This window comes from Taudactylus pleione, unplaced genomic scaffold (assembly GCF_031769625.1).
Source record: "Taudactylus pleione unplaced genomic scaffold, aTauple2 ptg000201l, whole genome shotgun sequence".
Classification (NCBI taxonomy): domain Eukaryota; kingdom Metazoa; phylum Chordata; class Amphibia; order Anura; family Myobatrachidae; genus Taudactylus; species Taudactylus pleione.
In genome coordinates, this window is record NW_028284603.1 from 62255229 (window position 1) to 62282567 (window position 27339).

At 42.3% G+C, this 27339-nt stretch overlaps 1 protein-coding gene and 1 pseudogene across 1 annotated transcript in view; both read right to left on the bottom strand.

Moving 5' to 3' along the window:
* Positions 1–987: 987 nt before the first annotated feature.
* Positions 988–27339, bottom strand: part of MORN2 (MORN repeat containing 2) — a 40398-nt gene continuing 14046 nt past the window's right edge. Inside the window, exons 3-5 of the mRNA XM_088477651.1 lie at positions 20123–20229; positions 13369–13505; positions 988–1188 (exon numbers count right to left, since the gene is read on the bottom strand). Of these exons, the coding sequence (XP_088333777.1) occupies positions 1086–1188; positions 13369–13505; positions 20123–20229 (347 nt within the window). The 3' untranslated portion in view covers positions 988–1085. The remainder of the gene's footprint in view (positions 1189–13368; positions 13506–20122; positions 20230–27339) is intronic.
* On the bottom strand, positions 20836–22966 carry LOC148518658 (uncharacterized; annotated as a pseudogene).

Here is a 27339-nt window from a genome sequence, read left to right on the forward strand (position 1 = left end):
GGTGGTGCCTACACCTAACCCCTCCATCCCCGGGCTAAATGTTATACTTACCCGACACACGACGATCGGGATAGCGAGGGTCTGTGGTCCGGCGTCGGGACTAAGATAGGCGTCGGTATTTCAACGCCTATCTTAAGTCCCGTGTCGGGCAGGTAGTGTCGGGATTTAGACTGGCGGCATTGCGTCCGCCGGTCTATTAACTACATCCCATTTGGTGGTTGCAGTCAGTACTATGATGCTTATTGTAATTGTTATTTTGAGGAATAGCACATATACCAGGAGGTGAATACAGTACAAAGCAATGTTCTGAAGGTTGCTTTTCTACAGCCCATGCATACGTACCTTTAGCTTTCCACATAGTACTTATCATCTTTGAAAGAGATTATTATGGTATGAAAGGATATATTTGAACCAATGTAACATATTAAACATAACCCAGGTATCATTATGAATAAATGTCTCTAGCATTGAGTTCCACTGATTTTTTTTCTTTTAATATATGGATTTTAGATGCTTTTTGTTATTGATACACTGTAGGCTGATAGTTAAGAACTAGAAACTGATATCATAATTAGTTTTGCTCAGTCTTATGGTGCATACACACGATCAGATTTTTCCTTCAGATATGAACGATAACGATTTAAAAATCGTTCAGTCGTTCATATCTGAATGAAAATCGTTCATATCTGACATGCCTGAACGATGGACGATCAACGATGCGCGTTCCCGATGGTCAGATAACGATTTCTGACATCTGATGTGTTTGCAGTCAGACTTGGACGATTCCATTCATTTTAATGCAGTCAAAAATCGTTCAATCGTTCAAATCGTTCAAAACTTTGGTAAAATCGTTCAAATCGTTCAATCGTTCATCTGACAAATCTGACAAGTCTGACAAATCTGACCGTGTGTATGCTCCATTAATGTGATATCACCATATAACTCGTGCAGATAGCAACGGTCACACTGCATTTATGAGGCTATAAGTCCCACTTTGCAAAGCCTTTATTGAGGAAATGACCCGAGGAGTGCTGCAAAGCATAACAAGGTTGAAAGGTTTGTGCTCACTGTAGATATGATATAAGTTACACTTTCAACATTAATTTCAGTCCTGGTGCTGCTTTGTCATGGAATAATCCTTTCCAATGCAACCCGCTGGCATCCACATATTCACCTTCTCCCATCATCCTGTGAAGGTAAAGAGTCTGGGTGAGGCTTGATTTTCTCCGACACGTACTTCATGCATGAAATGCTCTAATTTACTGCCCTAGATGTCTATTTATGCTACAACTGATTGTTCTCCTAAACTGAATTACATGGGACAGATTAATGTACAATGAAATTGAAATGTTACTTGAGTTGTGCTTTAATTAGCAGCATAATTAGTTTTATTTTAGTATGCTCTCTTTTGACAGTAATATGTGTAGAGATAAAACTTTTAAATTTAGTATATAAACCGCAAAGTTATAGAGCGTTAGGGATACATGAGACAATGGAATTATTTGTGCACAACAGAATACACTGGTACAGTGTATTATCCAGGATGCTTGGGAGTCAGGGTTTCTGGATAAGGGTTTATGGAATTTGGAGCATTATACCTCAGATAACCCCTGTATTTCCCCACACTTCCCCAGGGAATTGTTTACTGAAGCACCTTATATTATCTGTAGCAATAAACACTTGGTTATCATATGTCTATTTCTATTTTTCAGACCTTTTAGATAATGGCTTTCTAAATAAGAATCCCATACCAGTACTATATTTTTAATGAAAGAAATATATACTTTGCATGATAGTTTATGCACAGTTAGGTAAACATGTTCAATTGAAGTAAAAAGTACAGCACTATGGAATGACAGGTAAAGCAGAATGGATACGCCAGGTAAAACCGAGTGGTACAGCAGGTAAAGCCACATGTAATAGCAGGTAAAGCCACATGCAATAGCAGGTAAAGCCAGGTGGTAATGGCAGGTCCAACCAGGTGGTAATGGCATGTAAAGCCGGGTGGTAATGGCATGTAAAGCCAGGTGGTAATGGCAGGTAAAGCCAATTGCTAATGAAATGTAAAGCCAGGTGGTAATGGCAGGTAAAGCCAATTGGTAATGAAATGTAAAGCCAGGTGGTAATGGCAGGTAAAGCCAATTGGTAATGAAATGTAAAGCCAGGTGGTAATGGCAGGTAAAGCCAATTGGTAGTGAAATGTAAAGCCAGGTGGTAATGGCAGGTAAAGCCAATTGGTAATGAAATGTAAAGCCAGGTGGTAATGGCAGGTAAAGCCAATTGGTAATGAAATGTAAAGCCAGGTGGTAATGGCAGGCAAAGCCAATTAGTAATGGCAGGTAAAGCCAATTGGTAATGAAATGTAAAGCGAGGTGGTAATGGCAGGCAAAGCCAATTAGTAATGAAATGTAAAGCTAGGTGGTAAAGGAAGGTAAAGCCAATTGGTAATGAAATATAAAGCCAGATGGTAATGGCAGCTAAAGCCAAGTGGTAATGACAAGTAAAGCCAAGTGGTAACAGCAAGAAAGCTTATGGTAATCACAGGTAAAATTGAATGACATGACAGGTAAAACAGCTTGGTAATCACAGGTACAGCAGCAATAATACAGCAGAACAGTATAGTAATGAGATGTTTGTGACATAGTTACAAAGTAAATTGCTGGACATTTACAAGTTCATTATTCATCCGCACCTGAGAAGGGCAAAAGTGAATACTTTTCTATCTTAAATGACACCAAGATGCATTTGAAACAATTGTACATTGAAACTAGCTTTCTGGGGTTTGGAAGTAAGTGGAAGATACAGTTACCCTGTACACTGCATAATAAAACCTGGGTAATTGCCATGTCTACCCACCCGGGATTCGGCTCATTGGAAACGGTACCAAGGTAAAAATCCCAGGTCTACTGACCCAGGATTTCTTCCCGGGTATCGAGAAGGGTTTTTAGCAGGTAAAACCTGGTAACACTGCAGTGGAAACAGGTCTTACCCAGGTTTTTTTGACCCAGGTAATTGCAAAAGGTGCTGGCTGCTGATGTAATCACAAAAACAGACAAATCTCAGGTGCACAACTCCAAATTATTGATAATATATAAATGCAATAAAATTTTGCAATCAATAGAGGTTTTTAGCATAATCTTGGCCAAGGTTATGGGCCTACCCACCATATCCAGGTAACCTCTTTAGGGTAGGTCCCTAACATACTAGGATTCAAATCCAGAGCGCAGGACACCCCCAAACTGGCCCAGCTAAGCCACCCCAGGGCACCGCCATAGTAAGATAAGTGCAGTATAAAAGAGATAATTAAGAGCAGCCACAGCTGCATATAAAGAATGAAAGTAAAAAGGTGAAGTACATGTATAATAAACAAACAGTGAAGGGTTAAAATGTGTTATAAAAGAAAAATGTGTTATAATTCGGTGCCCTGAAACAGATCAACCAAAGCAATCCAGGGGGACCCATGCCCCAAAAATGAACCAAAGTTGCACTACAGTATATAACTTGTAGGACTTACCTAGAATTGTGCCTAATACCAGTGTGCATATACATTACCAGACTCCATGCTTTTAAACCAATAAGGTAGGGTGCTAATCCAGACTGAGGGCGTCTCCATTCCCTCAGATGTGCAATAAAGCACATTAAATGAAGTATATGGGAAAGATTCCTGGACTGCACACCCTGAATATATATATATATATATATATATATATATATATATATATATATATATATAACGGGAGGTGTTACCTGATGAGACTAATTGCAGGCACAAAAACAGACAAATCTCAGGTGCACAACTCCAAATTATTGATAATATATAAATGCAATAAAATTTTGCAATCAATAGAGGTTTTTAGCATAATCTTGGCCAAGGTTATGAGCCTACCCACCATATCCAGGTAACCTCTTTAGGGTAGGTCCCTAACATACTAGGATTCAAATCCAGAGCGCAGGACACCCCCAAACTGGCCCAGCTAACCCGAGGGCACCGCCATAGTAAGAAAAGTGCAGTATAAAAGAGATAGTTAAGAGCAGCCACAGCTGCATATAAAGAATGAAAATAAAAAAGTGAAGTACATGTATAATAAACAAACAAATAGTGAAGGGTTAAAATGTGTTATAAAAGAAAATTGTGTTATAATGCGGTGCCCTGAAACAGATCAACCAAAGCAATCCAGGGGGACCCACGTCCCAAAAATGAACCAAAGTTGCACTACAGTATATAACTTGTAGGACGTACCTAGAATTGTGCCTAATACCAGTGTGCATATACATTACCAGACTCCATGCTTTTATACCAATAAGGTAGGGGTGCTAATCCAGACTGAGGGCATCTCCTTTCCCTCAGGTGTGCAATAAAGCACATTAAATGGAGTATATGGGAAAGATTCCTGTCCTGCGCTCTGGATTTGAATCCTGGTATGTTAGGGACCTACCCTAAAGAGGTTACCTGGATATGGTGGGTTGGCCCATAACCTTGGCCAAGATTATGCTAATAACCTCTATTGATTGCAAAATGTTATTGCATTTATATATTATCAATAATTTGGAGTTGTGCACCTGAGATTTGTCTGTTTTTGTGCCTGCAATTAGTCTCATCAGGTAGCACCTCCCGTTATATATATATTCAGGGTGTGCAGTCCATTTTTAATGACATTCACAGGTTTTGCTGGGCCTACCCGGGTTCAGTGGAAATGGAGGCGACCCAGGAAACCGGGAAATAAGCTGGGCGCGACCAGGCAAAATGCCGGGTAAAAAATCCCGGGACAGACCCATAATTTTGGTGGAAAAGGGGTATTATATGTAATACTTGTCATATCAGTATATTGTGTTTATCAATCCCATAAGAAGTCATGACCCTTATAATAATAAACCCTGGAGCTGGGTACACACTGTACAATATTTGGGCCAAACAGACAATTCATGGCAATATTTGGGCCAAACAACAATTCATGGCTGTCCGAGCCAATTGTTGCACAGTGTGTACACAGTGAGGGATACAGTCTGCGTGAACATGCCCTTCAGCACCATCTATAAATCCCTTCCCATCTCCGTCTTGGCCCCATTCACACAAGGAGTCAGAAGTGCTACATTTGACTTGGTTGGCATGTGTGTGGCTATTAGATATACATGTGTAGTGTTAAGATTCATTTTGTGAGGAAAAAGCTAAGTACTCAATAAATGAGGAGAAAAACGTGTTGTTTTATGGGATGATTATGACATCCGGGGACTTTAATATCTTATGATATTTGTAAATTTTGCAAAAAACCCCAAAAACCTTTTCATGTCAACACAGCTAGTGTGCAGTTAGTGTTTCATCTGTCCTATTAAACATCATGCCATTGCAACTGGTGGCTTGCTTGGAATAATCTAGTTATATAAAGACTACACTGCCTGCAGATCAGCTCTCAATAAATATCCAATTATCTTTGAAAATGTTCTATGAACAAACACAAATAAACTCAAGCACTGTCATACTCTGTGATTCTAAACATGGCATGTAATAACTGTAATGGATGTAACAAGCTATTAGTTGTCTCTATCTGCCTGCTGGGGATTTGTTGAAATGTAAATAATTTGTATCAGTATTTTTTTATCTGAACATGAGACAATTTCTGAGATGCAGGCTAATAAAAATACATTCACAGCCACTCAAAGAAATTAATGAAGATCATTAACTGGCTATTGTAGTGTTTCTACTTCTAGGGCTTAAGATGATGAGTTCTAAAATTAACACATATTAATCAAAGTGAATAGATTAACTGCACCTCATGCAATGATCATGTTTTAAAGGAGAAGTACTACTATTTCTCAATGTAAAATATGATGGAGATGTTGGGACTCCTACATATTCTGAGATCTGGAAAACACAGTTGGAAGCCAAGCTTATTGGTGTACATTCCTAGGTTACAGCATATGTTTGTTACCTTTCTCAATCTATCCTGCATGACTGTATTGTAATTGGCAGGAATGAAACAACCTATAAACCAATCAATCAGCACAATCCTAACAAGTTTGATTACTGTGCACAGAGAGCTCTTTGTTCAAGGCACTGGCGCACGTGGCTAGAGTAGAGCTCCGATCGTGGCCAGAGTAAAGAAGGAGACAAAACTAGTGTGTCTGGGTACCGAGAAACCCCCCCTGAGTGCACCACTGATGTGGATGCTAATGTGGTGGGTATGATATTTATCTGGGAACATGGCTGACAGTAGGCCTGATGCGGAGTTGAATGTACTCCTATTTGCAGAATTATTCAGCATGTTTTCACACTGTGCATGTACCAAAACTAAAGCTTACACAAATATGGGCAATAATGAGTCCTAAGCACTTATACTTAAGTCACCACTTGCAACTGAAGGGGCGTAATTGGGTCGTAATAGGCTATCCTCACGTAGATAAAATTCAGTGAGGTCATGACATCAGAACTGTGACCTATGCACTGCAAAGATGTGTAAAATTATGCATATGGTCCATTTGACTCAGCATTAGGCTAAATGTGGTTGGGAAATGGGACTGTGTAACTATATGTAAATGGGTGGATGTTTTTTTGCAGGTATAGGTCAGGATTCTGGCACTGCTGATATAATGCAGACAGTGCTGACATTTCTGGCATAGTGAGTATGCTACAGCTCGTTATAATAGGGGTATGACTACAGATCAGAGAAGAGACCAAAAAACCACTGCTCTATCTACGGTAGTGGTTATCTAGCTCCGCCACTTTTTCACATGTACTATTTCCCTTTTTAGAATTTAAAAGCAACATAAATAGAACTCATAAATGGGACAAAAGAAGTACATTTAATGACAGTATGATAAATAATTTAAACATATTTCTCTCATATTATGACTTCCATTGTTTTAATAATTTTGACAAATGTATGTCCTATTAATTTTGGATGAGTGTCCCATGCTAATGTCACGTGAAGAAAAACATGACAAACAGTATTTCTTTTTTTTTTCAAAATATTTTATTGGTAAACTGTATACATTAATAAAACATATATAATATACAATGTATCACAATCAAATGTATAAACAGTTACATTTTATATTTACCATGAAACATATATATATATATACACAAGTTGTCAGAAATAAATGGATTGAGAGAACCGCACGTATCCCCAATAAACATTATGGGTCAGCCAAATTACTACTTTAGAAGGGTGAGCCTCCTGTTGAAACAACTTCTAGGTTGTACCAAGTAGTTAACCTCACCGCTTGGCGTAAATTATCTTTTGTCTCAGAAGGTAACGCACAAACATATGGTAACCATGTCTCGAAAAACTTTTTGACCTTTTTTTCCTTGTTAATTGACATTTCAAGCCAGTCCATATGGAACAAATAGGAAATATGAGGTATTAACAAAGGTAATGTCAAGGTATCTGTGGATATCCACTGAGACAGGATGGTCTTCTTTCCTGCTGCTGCAATTTTAGCTAAGAAAATTCGTTGACCCAGTGGTGGTTTAGGTAAATTTTGATCAAGGTATATGTCCCATAGGGCCCATTCGGGAGAGATATTAATAGTTATACCTAAAACATCTTTAATATAAGTTTGAATTATAAGCCAACATTTTTTAACTTCAGGACAATTCCACATACAGTGATAAAGATCTGCTTCTAAAGCTTGACATTTGAAACATTTAGAATCATTGGAGGCCCCCATCAAAAAACGCAACTTGGGTGTGTAGTAAGCACGATGTAGCAGTCTATAATGCATTTCTGTGTAAGAAGCGGAAATAAGTATTTTATTTAGACGAATAAAAGCTTGAAGAACATCATTAAGTGGAATGTCAGGAAAATCAATCTTCCATTTAACAATACCAGACTGTAATTTTTCCAAATCTATAGATCGTTTAATTTGAGAATACAAATATGAGGTAGAGCAACTTCTTCCTGAGCAACTACTCAACACTCTATCTAATGTATGTGTCTTGTCAGAATCTGTTAGTTTGGAGAGAGTGTTAAGGTGCATACACACTAGACGATATGCTCCCTGAGCGATATCGTCTAGTGTGTCCCCGGCAGGCTGTGCTCAATGTCGTTCATGACATTGAGCACAGCCGCTGAACGATATCATTAGCGATATCGTTCAGCGCCGGGCTCTCTCACCCATTCCCTGACATGCAGCAACCTGACGAGGTCGTCAGGTTGGCCTGCATGTCAGCCCGATGAACGAGGATGACGAACGACCCGCGGGAACGCGCGTCGTCGTCATCGTTCATCTTTTTTGTGTTAAACATGGACGATAAAGTGGACGACTGAACGATAACGATATCGTTATCGTTCAGTCGTCCACTTTAATCGCCCAGTGTGTACGCACCATTAGTCACATAACTATTCCTTTATTTACATATTACCAACTTAGGAGTTATCTGAGGAAATATTTTTTGTAATTTTTCATATGTAAGAATTTTAAGTGTCTGTCCATCCAAAACTTGATAAACCAGTGTCGGACCCCCTGAACCCCAAAAACGCATTAAAGTATGATGTAAAGCAGAGAATCCTTGAGACCTTGTATTATGATATATGGGTAAAAAAATAGTGTTATATGTTGATATACCCATCTTGCGTCTAGATAGGCGCCAGGCTGTGCACGTGGTGGTTAACAACAAATTATTAGTAACCGAGAAAGGAAAATCTGTGGGCCTCATATGTAATAGGCTAGAGAGTGTAATGTCAGGACAAAAGGCTTGTTCCAAGCCAATATTAGCGAACTCTTCAGAATTCTGTAACCAATCAACTGCATAACGATAGTTTGCAGCTAGATTATAGCTTTTTATACAGGGAAGGTTAATACCTCCCAATTGTGTGGATTGACTTAATTTGAATAAAGATATTCTTGGTTTCTTATCCGCCCAAATAAACTTGCTCATAGCTTTATTCAATAACTTTAGATCTGAATCTTTTAAAAGTAAGGGTAACATTTGTATTGGGTATAGCAACCTAGGAAAAGAGATCATTTTTATCAAGTGGCATCTACCTATGTAAGACAGTGGCAAATGTTTCCAGGCCTGAAAGTCAGCAATAATACAGGATATTACAGCAGGAAAATTAGCCATGTAGAGATCAGAGGGATTGACAGGTATATGTAAACCTAAATAAGTCAAAGAGGTATTCGCCCATCTGAAAGGAAAAGAACCATTCCAGGCAGCCTGGGCACCATCGTGTAAGGCTAAAGCTTCTGTCTTAGACTTATTTATCATAAATCCTGACATAATTTCAAAATCATGTAGAAGTTGCATAAAACCTGGGAAAGCAGCTTGTGGATTAGCAAAATACAATAGCAAGTCATCAGCGTATGCTGACACTTTTAATATTTGACTTCCAATTCGAATCCCTTTCCATTCGGTCTGCAAATAAAAATGTCGGATAAGGGGATCCAACGCTAAATTAAAAAGTAGGGGAGATAAAGGGCACCCTTGTCTTGTACTGCGATATAATTGAAAGTTCTCCGTATTTAAACCATTAATGGTGAGAAATGCTGTGGGGGTATTATATAGTGAATTAAAAAATCGTATAAAACTTGGACCAAACTTTTGAAAATGAAAGACGCGTAACAAATGTGTCCAGGACACACGGTCAAATGCTTTATCAGCATCACAACTGACCAAAAGAGACGTATCCTCTGAGTTTTGTAGCGATTGCGTTATGGCTGCTATTACAAATGTTATGTACTGAAGATCTATTCTTTACAAAGCCAGATTGTGATGTATGGAGTAACTTGGGTAAAAGCATCTGTAATCTTTGTGCCATAATGGAGGATAATAACTTTAAATCCTGATTTAATAAAGATATGGGACGGTAAGACTGTACTAATGTTGGATCTTTGCCCGGCTTCGGTAACATTATTATACGGGCTTCATTAAAAGAAAATGAACCGCTGTGCCAGAGAGAATAGAATTAAACAATTTTAATAAATGAGGAGTAAGAGATGGAGATAATAATTTATAATATTCTGCACTAAGCCCATCAGGGCCCGGAGCTTTAACAATTGCTGAATGTCCAATAGCCGCCAAGATTTCTTGCTCAGAAATTAAATCAGTCAGTATCTCCTGTTCCTCCTCAGTTAATATAGGGGAACCTGCCGACTTTAAAAATTCCATACCTAAAATTTGGTTATCTGGTGGTGCAGTGTATAACTTTCTAAAGTATTCCAAAAAGGAATTTGTTATATCAGAAGTGGAGGTAAGAACATGAGATTCCGATACAATTTTTGAAATGTTAACCTGAGGACGCTGATTTCTAACCACATTGGCCAACCCCATTTCCCTGCCCTATTTCCCCACTTAAAATAACGATGTTTCTGGTAATCTAAAGAACATTGGGCTTTTTCTGTACATAGTGTGTCATATAAATTTTTAGTATCAATATAAATCTGACGAGTTTCTGGGGTATTAAACCTTAATAAATCTGTATAAGATGTAGAAAGAGCTGTACTAATAGCTTGAAATTTTTGGGAGAGTTTCTTACGTTTTCCGGCAACATAAGCTATGATCGAGCCACGCAAAACTGGCTTGGATGCTGCCCAAAGTAAATTGATATCTTCAATATGTTGATTATTATCGTTGACATAGTTCCCGTATTGTTGTTCCAAATATAGCTTCAAATCAGGACAATTATATAAATAGGAGGGAAATCTCCAATTAAAGGAGGAAGGTTTTGGTGTAGGAAGGGATAAGGAGAACCATGTTGGGGCGTGGTCAGAGATAGCTATATTTTCTACTTTAGCATCATAAACTTTAGGAAGGAGATTTGTGGGAAGAAGCCAATAATCAATCCTGGAGGATATGTGATGTGGGTGTGAGTAAAACGTATAATCACCCTCCACGGGGTGTTGATACCTCCAGGGATCAGAGAGTTGAAGAGAAGATATAAGAAAATCTAAAGCCTTAGGTATAGTGCCCCTTCCCCTATCGCCTGATCTGTCTAATAGTGGGTTGAGAGTAGTATTGAAATCCCCCCCTAAAATAATGGTCCCTTCGGCCCAATCCTATATTTGAACATATAAATCTGTAAACAAAACACTGTTAGGACCAGTTGGTGCATATATGGTGACAATAGTATACAAAACCCCTTCCAATTGTATTTTAACAAATAGAAATCTACCCTCAGGGTCACACAATTTATCAAGTATAGTGTAGTTAAGGGACTTGCGTAGAAGAAGAACCACACCTCTTCGTTTGGAGGTATATGAAGCTGCTATGTATTCATTCAACCAATTGCTCCTTAACGTATTTGGATCCCCCTCCCTCCAGTGCATTTCCTAAAGCACAGCCACATCTGGTTTGAGCCTCTGTAGGTGTTGTAATACCTTCCGCCGTTTGAGCGGTGTGTTAAGACCCTCTACATTCCAAGTGAGGAATTTTATACGATCCTTATAATTAACAGGTGTACCCAAGGAATTCAAGTTATCAACCAATACCTTGTTTCATGAAAATACTAATTTGTTGAAATTCGTTAAACATAGCATCCCATGTCCCAGCGAGTAGGGACGCCATTGTTATTATAAACGCGTGGTCTCTCAATCCCATTATCACTACATTTAACCTAACATATATACACCAAAATGATACAGTTCTACCATTTTGTGTTTTTCTTTGAACCCAAACATAAGGCCATTGTGGCCAATAATATATTCAAACTATATTCCAAATGAGAAAAAAAAAAAAAAAAATTCAAAATCAAAACAAATAATAAAAAAAAGAACAATTTAGAGGAAACAGAGTTTTCCAGAAAAATAGTAAGAAATACACATAATATGCAAAAACAGATGAGAATCAATTTCTCATTAACAAATATTAATGACATAATGAGGCATATGTGAGTAATATAATACTTGCGATTTAAGCATTAACTCAATGTTCATCGACAGATGAGAGTACGTTAGATTCCGAAAGAGAAGTAACAAATGTCTTTGCCGGGGACACCGAATCAAAGAAATACTGTTTGCCATCATGTTGTACTCTAAGCTTAGCTGATTCCAGCATCAAAAAGCGACTTGCATATCGGTGAAAATTCTCTTCATTTCATTGCCACTTGATAAGAAAAATCTTGAAAGAGAAGCAACCTGTCCCCTTTATAGGATAAATTTTGAGATTTATGATAAGCTTCCATCAGTCTGACTTTATCCATATAATTAAGGAACCTGAAGATGACAGGTCTAGGTCTGCGGCGATCTGCTTGACGATCCGGACCAATTCTGTGTGCACGTTCGATCAGTATAGGGCCTGATGTCCATAAGTTCCCGCTGTTTGACAGATTCCGGTAAGCCAATCAGACGTAGATTATTGCGGCGGTTGCGATTCTCCAAATCTTCCAGCTTTTCCTGCATGGTGACAATGGAAGCTTCCTGAGTTTCAATTACCGATTTGGCCGTAGTAAGATCGTCTTCAAGATTTGAAATGCGTTGTTCTGCTTCATCAAACCGCACACTATGCTCGTAAGCTGCGTTACAGCCGAATCTATTGCCTCTTTCAGACCAGCCAACTTTTTATCAAGCAATGGTGAGAGAAGATCCGAGATTTCCTGTGCTTTGGCCACAGACGCAGCACTGAATTTGGAAGGATCAGACACGCCATCCATGATATCATCCCCAGCCGGGGAAGTAGGAGGACTAGAGGCGGTAGATGCTGTGGGTCTGGTCTCTCTGTTTCTAACACCTGGACCTCCCTTACCACCCTTCTGTATTTTGGTCACGTGTTTATCCATATATAAATCTCAGATAATGGACTTTGCTAGGAAAATTGATTATATTTAATATGCCAAAAAACAAAACAAAAACTGAATAATCCTGACCAGCAGGGGGAGCTGATATAGATATAGTGCCTTTGGAGATCCAGAAAAACTCTCAGATATGTCTCTGTATAGAATTGTGTTACAGGAACAGCAGCTACAGAGCCCTGCCAATCCCAAGATGGCAGCTGTGGGCTAATACACTGCACTGCCCACACAGCACTTATTTATCACCTGTATTACAGGGGGCCAGTGAAGCCAGAGAGGCAGGAAGGTAGGTGACCCCTTCGATATTACACTTGAGGGAAAGAGGTGACAGGGGAGGCAGCTGCGCGATCCGGCCGGATCCAAAATGGCGGCCGCGATTAGTGGTGCTATGTACTGCACCTAAACTCCGGGGTTATTGTGATGGTGGGGAGCCGGGAATAGTCTCCGCTTACCCACCGCTATCTCCAGTGTTCGCAATGATGTCCGCGCGTCACTGCTCCCGGCGCTGTGGGTGTTATATCCGCGCCAGTATGTAAAGGAAGTCACAAAGAGTATTTCTATTGGCCAAGATTTCTCTTGGGCTCTATTGTGATATTTTAAAGCACACTCATAATAGAATAAACAAGAATGATATTCAGCTTACTTGTTCTGAGTAAAGTTTCCTATATACTGAGCTCCATTGGGAAATGTGTAAGTTCCTTTCCCATGAAACATGTTGTCAGCAAATTCTCCTTCATACACTGCTGCAGAGGGATGTTCAAGCTTCCCCTGCCCGTTCATCTGTGATAACATAAAGGGATAAAAACCAATTGCCAGAAAATGTAAAATATTCATGAGCCACATGTACAAAAAAAAAAAAGTCTTCTTACATACAAACATTGGTCTTGGTATAGCAGTAAATCATTCAGAACTCTGCTAAATCCCCTAGTTTGTGTCAGCAGCCATACACTGCCTGTGCAGCCTGTCAGTTCAGATGTTTTATAGGGGCGACTCAATTATTTTATTGGGCGCCTTAACTAATGGGCACCCGATGGAGCAATTCAAATGTTGCTTCGTTCAAGCGCCTGGGTCTCATGTGCACGCCGACAGAGCCGGGTTTAGCTGCACATAGTGGCTATACACCCCGCTAAACTACTGTTCTGAGTGGCCAAACTACCATTTGGGCGCCCAACGTGGCAACTTCTCGCACATTTGCCTACGCGCGGCTATGCACGCCCAAACGGAGCAACAATTGAATTGCTCCGTCGGGCGCGCATTATTTAAGGTGCCCTATAAAGGGACTGAATCGCCCCCATAGAATAATATTTAAGGGCAATAAAATAAATCTACACTATATCCATGATATAGTGACATTGTATAGATGGAGTATGAAATAGAATAAAAAAAACAACACCCGCATTACTTATATTTTATATCTATAACTTACTATTACTAGTCGTTGTCATCAAGTTGTTTATGACAATGACTTGCATCTAGTGTGTGGCCTCTTACTCTTTAAGCCTACCTTGATGTGCCCACATTCTTACGCAGTGTTTAGAGCTGCACATATGATATGTGCTAGACAAAATACACAGATTGAGAACACAACTTAATGTTTCCAGCTGGGTTACATATTGGGGCTGAGCAGAGTTGAGAGCAAAGAAAAAAAAACCTGCATCTTGGTAAAACCATGCTGCACTGCTGGTGGGGCAGATCTAAAATGTGCAGAGATTTAGCGTTGGTAAGAGGGTTGTCCTTGCTGAACTCTAAATTGCAATAAAAAAATAAAGCGATGGGTAAATGTAAAAGCAGCCATTAGGCAGCCCTTACATTGCAATATGGTTTGTCCAGCTTTTTTGCATTGATTCCAACTCTGAATAATCCTCATTGGGTTCAACTCAAATAAAGCCCTCTGGCTCTATCTGAGGCCGGATAACTTTTTCCTCTCTCTACAACATAAAACATACACAAACAAATGTGGTGTACCTTTACTCCCTCCTTCTCCTGCATATTAGCTCAACATGGTAGAAACAAGCTGAGTGGGTGCTAGTTTCTACCCATTAATTGATACAGCTTGCTTCTCTCCAGTGCTCCTGTCACTTCAAACATGATTAGTGGTGAAAGAGAATATAATGAGCATAGGACCATTATATCCAGCACGGACCACTGCAGATCTGCTAAACAGAGTGTAGAAGGCAGGAAATTGCTTCTTGTCTCTCATCTTGATGCCACCCAAAAAGAGTTCTTGACAATGCACCCACTATGGTATATAAGAAGTCAAGGTTTGTTTTTTTTTGGGGGGGTGGGGGCTTCTATTATTTTTATATTTCACAGTAGGGGTGCTTTATTCCTTATAATGAAGGAGTAGTAGGGTTATGCCAGCTAAGGGCCTCATTCAGATTTGAGAATAAAGTAAAATATAGCAAGTAACTGTGTATATTGGTGAAACCATGTTGCACTGCAGGATGGAAGATGTGAAATGTGCAGAGAGATTTAGATTTGGGAGAGGTGAGTCAAAACTGAAATCTAAATTGCAGTGTAAAAATACAGCATCTGTGGGCTACATGCAAAACGAGCCAGTATTTACCCTGCATGTAAAAAAAAATTATGCATTTGCACCCCTTACATTGCAGCATGGTTTGTCCAGGTTCCCAGTTACTTGCTATATCTTACTCTATTCGAAAAAGCTGACTCAGGTCCTAAATTACAAGATTTTAGTATTATACCTACAATTATTATGTTTTTGTATATTTTGTATGTTTTTGAGAGAAAGGCTGCCAGTCTGATTTACAGAATACAATTTGGAACAGAGAACAGGTGTCTGCATCTGCTGCACTGAGATATTATCTTATTGTTATCTTATTTTAAGATCGATGCTTCAATAAAAATATATTTACATTTTTTTTTTAGAACTTTTAATATAATTGTTAAAATACAATTACTATAACATTAAAGCAGCAACATTTTAAAATATAGCCAGAAGAAATGTTGTACAAGTAAAGATATGTGAAAATATTAATACATAAATGTAAAGACCAGTAGGTCCTTAAGGTGTCTTTTTTTATATCATTGTTTCTAGAAAATCTCCTGCAGTATATTGCAATGTCTACAAATTTTATAAAGCCTGGAGAAATAAATTCTCTTACAATATATAAACTCTCATAGATCCTTCAGTCTGAATTAAGCTGGGTACACAACTGTACAATCGTAGGCCGTTACTCTTGTCTAAACTGGCCTCCGTTTTGATGTGAATATTCATCCTTTTTTGCTTGTCATCACTGTATTTGGCCCAGTGGCAGAACTAGAGAGTGGTGGGCCCAGGTGCAAGAATATGCTTTGGACCCCCTATGCAGTGCCCCCAGAAGTGCCCCTTATACAGTGCCCCCAGAAGTGCCCCTTATACAGTGCCCTCAGTAGTGCCCCTTATACAGTGCCCCCAGTAGTGGTCCTCCTATGCAGTGCCCCCAGTAGTTGTCCCCCCTATGCAGTGCTCCCAGTAGTGCCCCTTATACATTGCCCCCAGAAGTGGTCCCCCCTATGCAGGGCCCCCAGTAGTGGTCCCCCTTATGCAGTGCCCCTTATACAGTGCCCCAGTAGTGGTCCCCCCTATGCATTGCCCCCAGTAATAGTACCCCCTATGCCTTACACCCAGCAGTAGTCCCCCCTATGCAGTCCCCCCAGTAGTGGACTCCCCTATGCAGTGCCCCAAGTAGTGGTCCCCCCTATGCAGTGCTCCCAGTAGTACCCCATATACAGTGCCCCCAGTAGTGGTCCCCCTATGCAGTGCCCCCCCTACATATATATTAGACAAACACAGATACACACACACAAAAAACACACTTACCTGAATCCCCGCTCCTGCGCCTGCTGCCCTCAGCTCCTCTGTCCTCTTGTTCTGCACGATGGGAGTGACGTCATGAAGTCTCTCCCATCACCCACTGCGGGAGCCGCAAGGCGGAGCTCATAAGTCAATGAGAGTCTGTCTGATTTTCTTTGGCTGTTATAACAAACACACAGCCGCCACTGGTGGCAGTGTGTTTGTTACTGAGTAGTGCGGAGCGCTCTCACTGCGGTCTGCACTACACTTAAATACTGTGGGGCCCGGGGGACACTGGTGGAGGGTGCAGCGGAGCTGTTGGATGCATGCGGCTATAGACCCCTGCACCACTGCCGGCTCCAGTGCAAGGCACCGGCTGCACTGCCGCTAGGTACTCCATTGATTTGGCCAATATAGTGATACAAAATATTATTTAGCAAAACTTTGTCCGGAATGCTGGGATGTGTAGTTCCACAACTACTAATAAAAGTAGAAGTGGACAAATGCATACACCCTGCACCATAAACCTTTCCCCAGCGTATACAACTCAGTCTATTTGCCCTACTGGTAAAAACTGTATCAGGGCTTGCTGGGATGTGTAGCCCCACAACTACTAATGCAAGTGGAAGTGGACAAAAGCATACAGCCTGCACCATAAACCTTTCCTATCACCTGAAGCAAAGGAATGTGGGAGAAGGTGTCTCGTCTCTGCAGCCAATCCTTGGTCCATCAACTCCGATTCTTGCTCCTCTTTCCTCCTAGCTTGCAGTGTTATAGCAACAACAATACAAGCATGAGTCTTCCTTCTTCTCAAACTCATGATGGGGAATGACACAAATGAATGTACATATTCATACCTCAGCACTCGTGTGGAAAATGGCTGTCCTATTTCCTGAAGGTTGCTCTTTATTCTGAAATCACGCTCCTTTGAAGCCCTTTATGGCAATTCTTGGTACACCTACTGCGAGTGCAGCCCGGAATCGGGAGAGTGTGTACGGTGGTACAAGCAATTTCTTTCGATATTTCAGCACCCGGGGATCTAAGGTCGCAAGTATTATTGTATAGGTGTGTACATGCGTATCGGCACTCTGGTCAGGAGTATAGTCAATGGAAACATTGCAGCGACAATGTGACTGTACAGGTGTGTACCCAGCTTTAGAGACATTGTATTATACTGCAGAAGACAAGACAATGTACTGCAACAATGTAGCCCAGATTATGTCATTTTGCACCCTTGCACTACGATGTTGCACTGTAGGTGGGGACATTTTATAGTGTAAGGACAGATTACAGTTGGAATTCTATTTGTACAACTTGTATCCCAGTACAGTTTATCCAGGGGCAAATTTGCATCATTTAGCTGGATTGCTCTCACTAAATGAGGCCTTATCCTGTTCAGGCTGTTAAATATATATATTTTGGTACCAAGACTGGGGCCTAATGGGGCAGGAAGGATTTTACATTTTAACAAATCTCCATTATTTTATTTTTAAAATTAAATTCTCTAGTACTAGACTTGGTCATCTGTTCTGCCTCTAGGTATGGGTGGGTCTACTATTATTATTATCCTTTATTTTTATGGTGCCATAAGGGGTCCACAGCACCTTACAAACTACAGAAAGAGAAACAGTATGAGCAAAACAAGAAAAAGTGACTTACAGTACAAAACATTACAGAACATGGACAAGGTTTATAAACATTGCTGCATCAGCAGTGATTAAGGGGAGGGACAGACAGACGGGGGTGACACGGAGGGAAGAGACAGTGAGCAAGGAGCATGCAGTGGTGGGTTAGGATGAGAGCTGGAAGGCTTTAATAAAGAAGTGTGTCTTGAGAGCCCATTTGAAGTATCTAGAGAGGTATAGAGTCTGATATGGAGACAGTGAGAGTTTCAATGGTAGGGAGCAGCACATGCAAAATCCTGGAGGCGAGAATGGAAGGAAGTAATCAGATGGGAGATGTGTTGTTCATGTGTGGAGCGCAGTGTGTCAGAGATGTAGAAAGGAGAGGATCGAGTTAGGGCTTTGTAAGTGAGTGTGAATTGGGCTCTGAAGGGGAGTCAGTGTAAGGAGGGGGAGGGGAGGCAAAAGTAGTGCGTTTGGAGAGGAAGATGAGCCGAGCAGCAGCATTGAGGAAAGATTGGAGTGTAGAGAGGTGGGAGTCAGGGAGACCAGTTAAGAGGAGGTTACAATAGTCCAATCTGGAGATGACCAGTGAGTGAAAGGGGGTCTTAGTTGCCGCAAGGGTGAGAAACGGTCTGATCCTGGAGATATTTCTGATATGGAAACGGCAGGACTGTGAATAGTACTGAATGTGAGGTGTGAAGGAGAGAGAGGAGTCAAAGATAACTCCAAGACAGTGCACTTGGGGGCCTGAAGAGATGGTGGTGCTGTCAACAGATAATTAAACTGGGGGAGGTGAGGTTGTTAAAGAGGGTAGGAACATTATCAGCTCAATCTCAGACATGTTAAGAAAGCGCTCTGAGATCCAGGAGGAAATAGCAGAGAGACAGCTGGAGATACCAGTGAGGAGAGAGGGGGGGGGGGGGGGGGGAGTCAGGGGAGTAGAGGTAGATATGAGTGTCATCAGCACAGAGGTGACATTGATGGCCAAAGGAACTGATGAGCTCACCTAAAGATATCTATAAAAGGGAAACTAGAAGAGGTGCAAGAACAGAACCTTGAAGGGACAGTGGGCCTGATTCAGACCCGCTCGCGAGCGCTCGTAAGCGGGTCGATGGTGCCATAGTGCGCATGAAGGAGGCTGCTCCGTCGTGCGCATGTGCGAGACCCGGCTAGCGACAGGGAAGCCGTCGCTCCGGGTCTCGCACCAAAGGGGGCGTGCTGTCGATGTTGATTGACAGCACGCCCCCTTTGGTGGGTGTGCCGGGGGCGTGGCTGCCAGACGGAGGCGTTCCCATGGGAACGCTTACCGTCTGGGTCCGGCCCCACTGACATCACTAGTGATGTCAGTGGGAGTGATTTTGGCTCTGATAGAGCCAAAATCACTCCAGGGCTTGCGGTCACCGAGACCCTACCGCAGGGTCTTGTCGCAAGCCCGATGGTCGCGATGGTCTTGACCATCGCATCCATCTTTTTGGACGCTCACATATGCTGTGGGTGGTCACCCACAGCTATGCGAGCGGCCAGGGGGCCGCTCCAAGTTTAGGTAGGAGGGCCCTGATTCAGAGCGAGCGCTCTGGTCAGAGCGTACGGCTCTGAATCAGGCCCAGTGCCTGTTGAGCGGGAAAGATTGAAGAGATGGGCAAGATGAGAGAGGGAGTGGAGGAGGTGGGAGGGGATTGTTTCAAGGGGGAGGTGGAAGGTTGCGAAGACCAGATTAGGCCCATGATTTTATCTCTAGATACGGCGAGGGGGTGAAGGAAGTCAGAGTTGGTAAAATAGATGGGGAAGATGAGGATGGGATTACTCGGGTCTGGTGGGATGTGTTTTCTCGACAGATATCGTATGGATTCAATTTTAGATGTGTAGTGGGTGGTAAAGTAAAGGGCAGAGAGTGAGGAGGGGATGCGTGGATGTCAGTGAGAAGGTCAAATAGGATTGTGTTATTTTATAATTGTATGGAACACAGACCAAATTACCTTGTCATATTTCCAGGATCCGGTATATGTCACACCATTTGGACTCTTGTTTACTCCCATTCCACTTCTTTCCAATGTCCCTGTCGCTGACCTTCTGCTCTCACCATCTGAAGTGAAATTAGGATGTGTTAAATTATTGCGTTACAGCATACCTTCTCTAGCCCATCAAAATTTACATATGCCACTGAGGACTTGTACCCACCTTCATCCACTAGGGGACACTGGAGTCTCAATACAATGGGGACGTCCAAGAGCTTACATCCCGGGTGGGAGCGCGCTGAGAACCCTGCAATACTGCACGGCCAAACTCAGAAGCGGAGGCCGCAAATGTATCAAAACGATAGAACTTAAGGAAAGTATACTTTCCCGACCAAGTAGCTGCTCTGCAAAGCTGGTTCAATGAAACCCCCCGAGCAGCCACCCATGAAGGACCTACCGAGCGCGTTGAATGCGCTGTAATGGTACTAGGTGGTTGTCTGCAAGCCACCACATAAGCCTGTCTGATAGCCAGGCGAATCCAAATGGTCTGTTTGGAAGCCGGCCAACCTGGATGGGCCAAATCAAACCTAATAAATAAAGCATCAGATTTACGGAGAGATGCAGTCCTGTCCACGTAAATCCTAAGAGCCCAGGCGACATCAGATAATTTGAATTTGGAGAATCGTCTTTGAAAACTGGGACCACTATCGGCTGATTTATATGAAAAGCAGTCACTACCTTGGGAAGAAAAGATTCTTGCTGAAGCGAGTGCCAATAGCAGAACCACCTTCCAGGTTAAGTACTTTATCTCCACCCTGTGCAATGGCTCGAAGATCTCAGACTTAAGGAAAGCTAAAACTAAGGGCCTGATTCAGACCCGGTCGCAAGCGCTGAGTGCTCGCAACCGGGTCGATGGTGGCCCAGAGCGCATGTGCACGGCGGAGCCAGCTCCATCGTGCGCATGCGCGAGACCCGGATAGCGACGGGCAATCAGGGCCTAACTCCAAATACCAAGGTGCAGTGGGCAGTACGAAAGGAGGCTGAATTCTGACGACTCCTTGGAGAAAGTTCTGAACATCTGGAAGTAAGGCCAATTTTCTTTGAAAGAAAATTGACAACGCAGATATCTGTACCTTCAAGGAACCCAGACGAAGGCCAGCTGTTAGACCAGCCTGAAGAAAAAGGAGGAGACGTGATTTCCTAAAGACTGACGGAGGGTAATTACGTCTCTCGCACCAAACAACATATGCCTTCCATATGCGATAGTAATGCTGAGAGTTGACATCTTTTCTGGCCCGAATCATAGGGGAAATCACGCTGGACGGGATCCCCTTGCTACTGAGGACGGCCCTTTCAGTAGCCAAGCCGTCAAACGAAGCCGCCTTAAGTCTTGATAAACGAACGGCCCCTGCAGAAGAAGATCCTCCTGAAGGGGTAGGGGCCATGGTTCGTCTATTAACAGATTTTGTATTTGCGAGTACCACGCTCGTCTGGGCCAATCTGATGCTACTAGCAGTACCTTGACTCTTTCTCGCTTGATTCTCTGAAGTAAGCATGGAATGAGAGGAAACGGAGGGAAGAGGTAGATGTAATGGAAACTCCACGGAGCTGTCAGTGCGTCCGCCACCGCAGCCCGAGGATCCTTTGTCCTGGAGTAGTAGACTGGTAACTGGTGGTTTATTCTTGACGCCATGAGATCGGCTTGAGGACAGCCCCACCTCAAAGTCAGTTGATGGAATACCTGAGGATTGAGTGACCATTCCCCCAGATGGATGTCCTGCCGACTGAGGTAGTCGGCCTCCCAGTTCTCTACCCCTGGTATGAATATTGCAGAAATCGCTATTGCGAATTCTTCTGCCCAAATCAAAATCCTGCTTACCTCCCTCATTGCGGCTCTGCTTTTTGTGCCGCCTTGCCTGTTGATATATGCCACCGCCGTGGCATTGTCCGACTGAACTCGGATCGCCTGACCCTTCAATATGGGATGCGCCATTTGGAGTGCAAAAAACACTGCTCTCAACTCCAGAACATTTATGGACAGTCTTGCTTCCTGTTGAGTCCTGTGCCCCTGAAAATGCTTCCCCAGGGTCACTACTCCCCACCCTCTCAGGCTCACCTCTGTAGTGAGGAGTATCCAATCCCACATTGCAAATCTTCCTGCCAACAGGTGGGAGGAATTCAGCCACCAGAGGAGGGATGTTCGTGTTTGAGGCGCCAAAAGGACCCTCTGATGTAGAAACAGGTGGGATCCTTACCGCTGGGAAAGAAGATCCAATTGAAAAGTACGGGCGTGAAATCTTGCATATTGTATCGCCTCGAAAGCTGTTACCATCTTCCCGAGAAGACGGATACAGAGATGTACAGACACTCGGCGATGTTGTAAAACCATGCGCACCAAGTGCTGAATGGAGGCAACCTTGTCCTTGGGCAAGAATACTCTTAGTTCCTTTGTGTCTAGTATCATTCCCAGGAATAGTAGGCGTTGTGTGGGGATCAGGGAGGATTTCTTGAAATTTAGGATCCATCCGTGTTGTAAGAGAATACTCTGTGCTAGGTGAATGTCCCTTAACAGGCGATCCCTTGACGAGGCCTTTACCAAGCGATCGTCCAAGTATGGAACAATCACAATACCCTGACGATGCAGAGGGCCATCATTTCTGCCATAATCTTTGTGAACACCCTTGGTGTTGACGAAAGACTGAAAGGCAGGGCCTGAAATTGAAAATGTGAGTCTAGTATTGCAAAACGAAGAAAGGCATGATGTGGGGGCCATATAGGTATATGGAGATAAGCATCCTTTATGTCGAGGGACACTAAAAACTCGTCTCTCTCGAGACCCGCTATCATGGATTGGAGAGATTCCATTTTGAATCTTAAGACTCGCAGATAAGGGTTTAATTCCTTGAGATTGAGAATGGGCCTCATGGAGCCGTCCGGCTTGGGCACCACGAACAAACTGGAATAAAACCCCTGTCCTTCCTGGTGGGACGGAACATTCACTATTACCTGAGACAATAACAGTTTTTGTATTGCCTCCTGGATTTCTACTCGTTTTTCTGTAACCAGAGGTAAACCGGTCTTGAAAAAACAAGAAGGAGGCTGCATCCTGAAATCCAGCTTTAGGCCATAAACAATGACGTCCCAAACCCAGGCGTCCTGACAAGACTGGTTTCAAATGTCTTTGAAACGTAGGAGACGAGCCCCTACTCTGGGATCCCCCAAATGAGAAGGGAGAACGTCATGCGGCAGGCTTTGCAGCTTCTTTATCCTGCTGTGAGCTGGAGGCAGCTGACGCCGCTGCTCTACCCCGGCCTCTGGTACCCCTGGAGAAAGCCAGGGCTCCTCTGTAACGCCCTTCTAAATCTCCCAGGGGCACGGAAGGACCGAAAGGACGAACCTGCTGAGGGTCATTTGGTAGGAGGAGGAGTAGCAGATGGTACTACTAATCTACTTATCTAATTCCGAGCCGAAAAGAACCTCCCCAGTAAAAGGGAGGGCCTCTACCGCTCTCTTAGATTCTGCGTCTGCTTGCTATTGACGCAACCACAGAGCCCTTCTAGCTAATACAGCTAATGCTGAAGATCTGGCGGATAGACTGCAAATGTCCTTAGACACTTCCCCTAGGAATGCAGCTGATTCTGCAATCTGTTCAGCTAACTGAATGAGGTCGTCAGGCTGTGTTCCGGACCTAATCCCCTCCGCTAATTGCATAGCCCAGGTCTCAATGGCTTTGTTCACCCACAGCAGACTTCAGCCGGACGCATCAAAACCCCTGCTACAGTGTGTAAGGATTTTAAAGTCTGTTCCAGCTTTCTATCCGAGGTCTCTTTTAAAGAAACAGCACCCGGCACTGGAAGCACTGTCTTTTTAGAAAGACGGGCTACTGATGGGTCTAACGCAGGAGGAGTTTCACATAATCTCCTACTGTCCTGCGGAAAGGGGTACTAAGATAGATATTTCTTGCTCATTTGAAATCTCCTATCTGGGTGTTTCCATGCTATAGAGAGAATATCATCCAGCTCTTCCGATGCTGGAAACGTAACGGACTGCTTTAACCTTTTACCAAAAATAGACGGCTTTGCAGTTACATCTACATCCTCCACATGTAACACTTGGCGTACTGCGGTAATTAAAGCGTCTACACCCTGTGATTCAGGTTCAAATTCCTCAGGAATCTGAACCTCCTCCTCTTGCACTTCCCCCTCCTCCGGGTCCTGGAGCTCCTCTTCCTCTGATTCATCCCAATGTAAGGGATTATGAATCAATCTCTTACTAAGGACCTGAGTAGATGCAGGGGGTACCAGGGACATTGCCTTTGTAAGTCCCTCTACCTATCTGGCTAGAGATCGAGCCCAATCTGGTTCAGCTGCTGTCTGTTTTTGCCTCTGCCTGTCTCTGCGAGCTGCTTCCAACTCAGATGACAGGTTTGCTATAACTGATGCTAATTGATCCGACCACATAGGCTGGCTCACATTAACAGAGTCCTGAGGCTGACACATGCATTTATCACACAGTAAGGAAGCATTAGGCTGTCCCTGTGTGAATTTTTCCCCACAAGTTTTGCAGGAAAAGGATTTTTGGGCTGCCTTAGACCCCTTGATAGACATCCTGTAGTGTACTGTTTATCCACACATACACACACAGTGAAAAAAAAAAAAAAAAGACAGTAGTAATAACAATTCACACTCTAGGACTAACTGAAAGGGGCATAGAGGGAAATAAGCAATGTTCCCTACAGCGCTGACTGAATAGCGCTGTAAAAATAATAGCAAGTGCTGTATAACTGAGTACTAGCCTGACTCCAAGACACAGCCTGCTCTTTCCACTTAGTACTGCTCCAAAATGGCCTCCCAGCGTTCTTTAGAAGCGCTGAGGCTGATGGGAGGCAGGAGCAGAAGACGATCTTAGGCTCCGCCCACCCCGCTATGGCGCCCTCAGCGCGAGCGGAGGCACTGTGGAATGCACGCCTTTAATAATGTCCTGGCTCCTCTGCTAACCAGGGAGCCAGGAAACACTAACCTTGGCCCTGCCATAGCTGCCGGTGGCGGGCATGTGCTGTGGGAGCCTACAACGGGCACTGTAAACAGCGCGTATCTGGGCTCCCCAGAGACTGAGGTCTCTGTAGCAGGAGACCTCAGCACAAACCTTATGCAGCAGCGGTGAGGTCTCCCCCAGCAGCTCCATCGGTGTAGACAGGCAGGGGCAGTAGGCTGCCTGTCCATCCTCCTGCTGATTGGAGATCTTTGTTAAATTAAGCCCTAAAAAGGGAGGCATACTTCCAGCTCCCAGGGCACACTTTTTTAGACTGACCTGGGGGGGGTATAGAGGGGGAGGAGCTAGCTACTTTTAGTTTTTTTTTTTAAGGTGCAAGCTCCCGTTTAACCCACTCCTATACCCCAATGTATTGAGACTCCAGTGTCCCCTAGTGGATGAAGGGAAATTTATATATTTTACCAGTGAAATGAAGTTAGGTAATAGGCTACGAGATGAAGGGGTACGCAGTTCGCAGTTATGTTATGACACTGAATATGCAGACGCCAGATTCCCAGGGACCAGTATGCCAACAATGTTAAAATGCAACATTAACTATTTTAACATGTCACTAGTATATCTTTAAACATGCTGCTTGTCCAGCGTGTTTATAGGTGATGTAGTCACGATCTTGGCGCAGACAATGCCGGCAGACAGAATCCCGGCCCCGGATCCCAACAGCATTCAGAATCCCTGCTCCAAAATACAGATGGCTGTGATCCCAAAGGTGAGTATCAGGGTTAGGTTTAGGGGTTAGGCACTAGGGGGAGGGTTAGGGTTAGGCTGCAGGAGGGGAGGGTCAGACTGCGGGAAAGGTGGGTAAGGGTTAGTATACTTACCTGGATATAAAAAGATATAAGGTGCTAGTCAATAATGGGGTGTCTTTTAATTATTTAACAATAAATACTATATAATAAAATGAAAAATTATATATATATATTTATATATATATATATATATATATATATAAAGATATAAATGAAAATGACAGGAAAAAATACAAATACTTAAAAAATCAGCATGTACCACTTATATTGCATAAATTCTAAATAGATGTATAGCTACACGTAATATAGCACCAATTAGTTCTACTCAGTAGAGAAAAAAGGCATAAAAAGGAATAACAAATAGTTAAATATTTGCAAAGAATTCTGTTTTATGGTACATTACTGATATACTGGATTTTCAATATTTATAACCATATAGCAATATAAAAATCTATCACACTAACACAAAAATACTTCCAAGTGTACAGAAACAATTAATCTATCCTTCAGTCCGTTGTTTGTATCCCATTAAAACAAATGGAGTCATACTTGAACACTCTGATGTTGCAAATATTTTAACTATTTGTTATTCCTTTTTATGCCATTTTTCTCTACTGAGTAGAACTGATTGATGCTATATTAAGTGTAGCTATATATCTATTTAGCATTTATGCAATATATGTGGTACATGCTGATTTTTTTAAGTATTTGTATTTTTTCCTGTCATTTTCATTTATATCTCTTTTTATACAGATTTTTTTTATTTTTCATTTTATTACCGTATATGGTATTTTTTGGGGGGATATCCAGAATTCCGCCTTATGTGGAGGGCAAGCTGCCAGTAGGGTGGTGCTAATGAAGCATTGTAACGAGTTGGATAGATCTATCTAGGAGGTTTAGTGCTTGGTTGTTTGGCTTTTGATTAGAATACTTACCGGCATGTGTCGGGACTTCTACCATCTGGATTACGATGCCGGCATTCTGACCGCCGGTATTATCAGCGCTGGGATCGCATAGCGATCGCATTTATAGTTATGTTACTGACACTGTTAAAATGCTGCCGGGAACTTGGCTTCGACATACGCAGTGTCAACATAATGACTGTCGAACTGCCAAATATAGTGTATTGTATACACAACATCTCTTTAAAACGTAAGCATTCATCTGCCATATACTGTTCACATTTTATACTAGGAGTGCTACTGCTGTCTACTGTCTAAAGATAGTATTGATTATAATTAGTTCTATTAGTTCTATCTGAGAAAGTATTCCACATTAATGTCCCCCATTGATGTTTGGTAAAAAAAAAAAAGTCTGATGTGACACAATGAAACACATTAAACAGAATGTAAGGGGATTATTATGTATTATTCACATTTTTTATATAGCACCTACATATCATGCAGTGCTATTAAAGATCTATCCCCAGAATAAATCAAT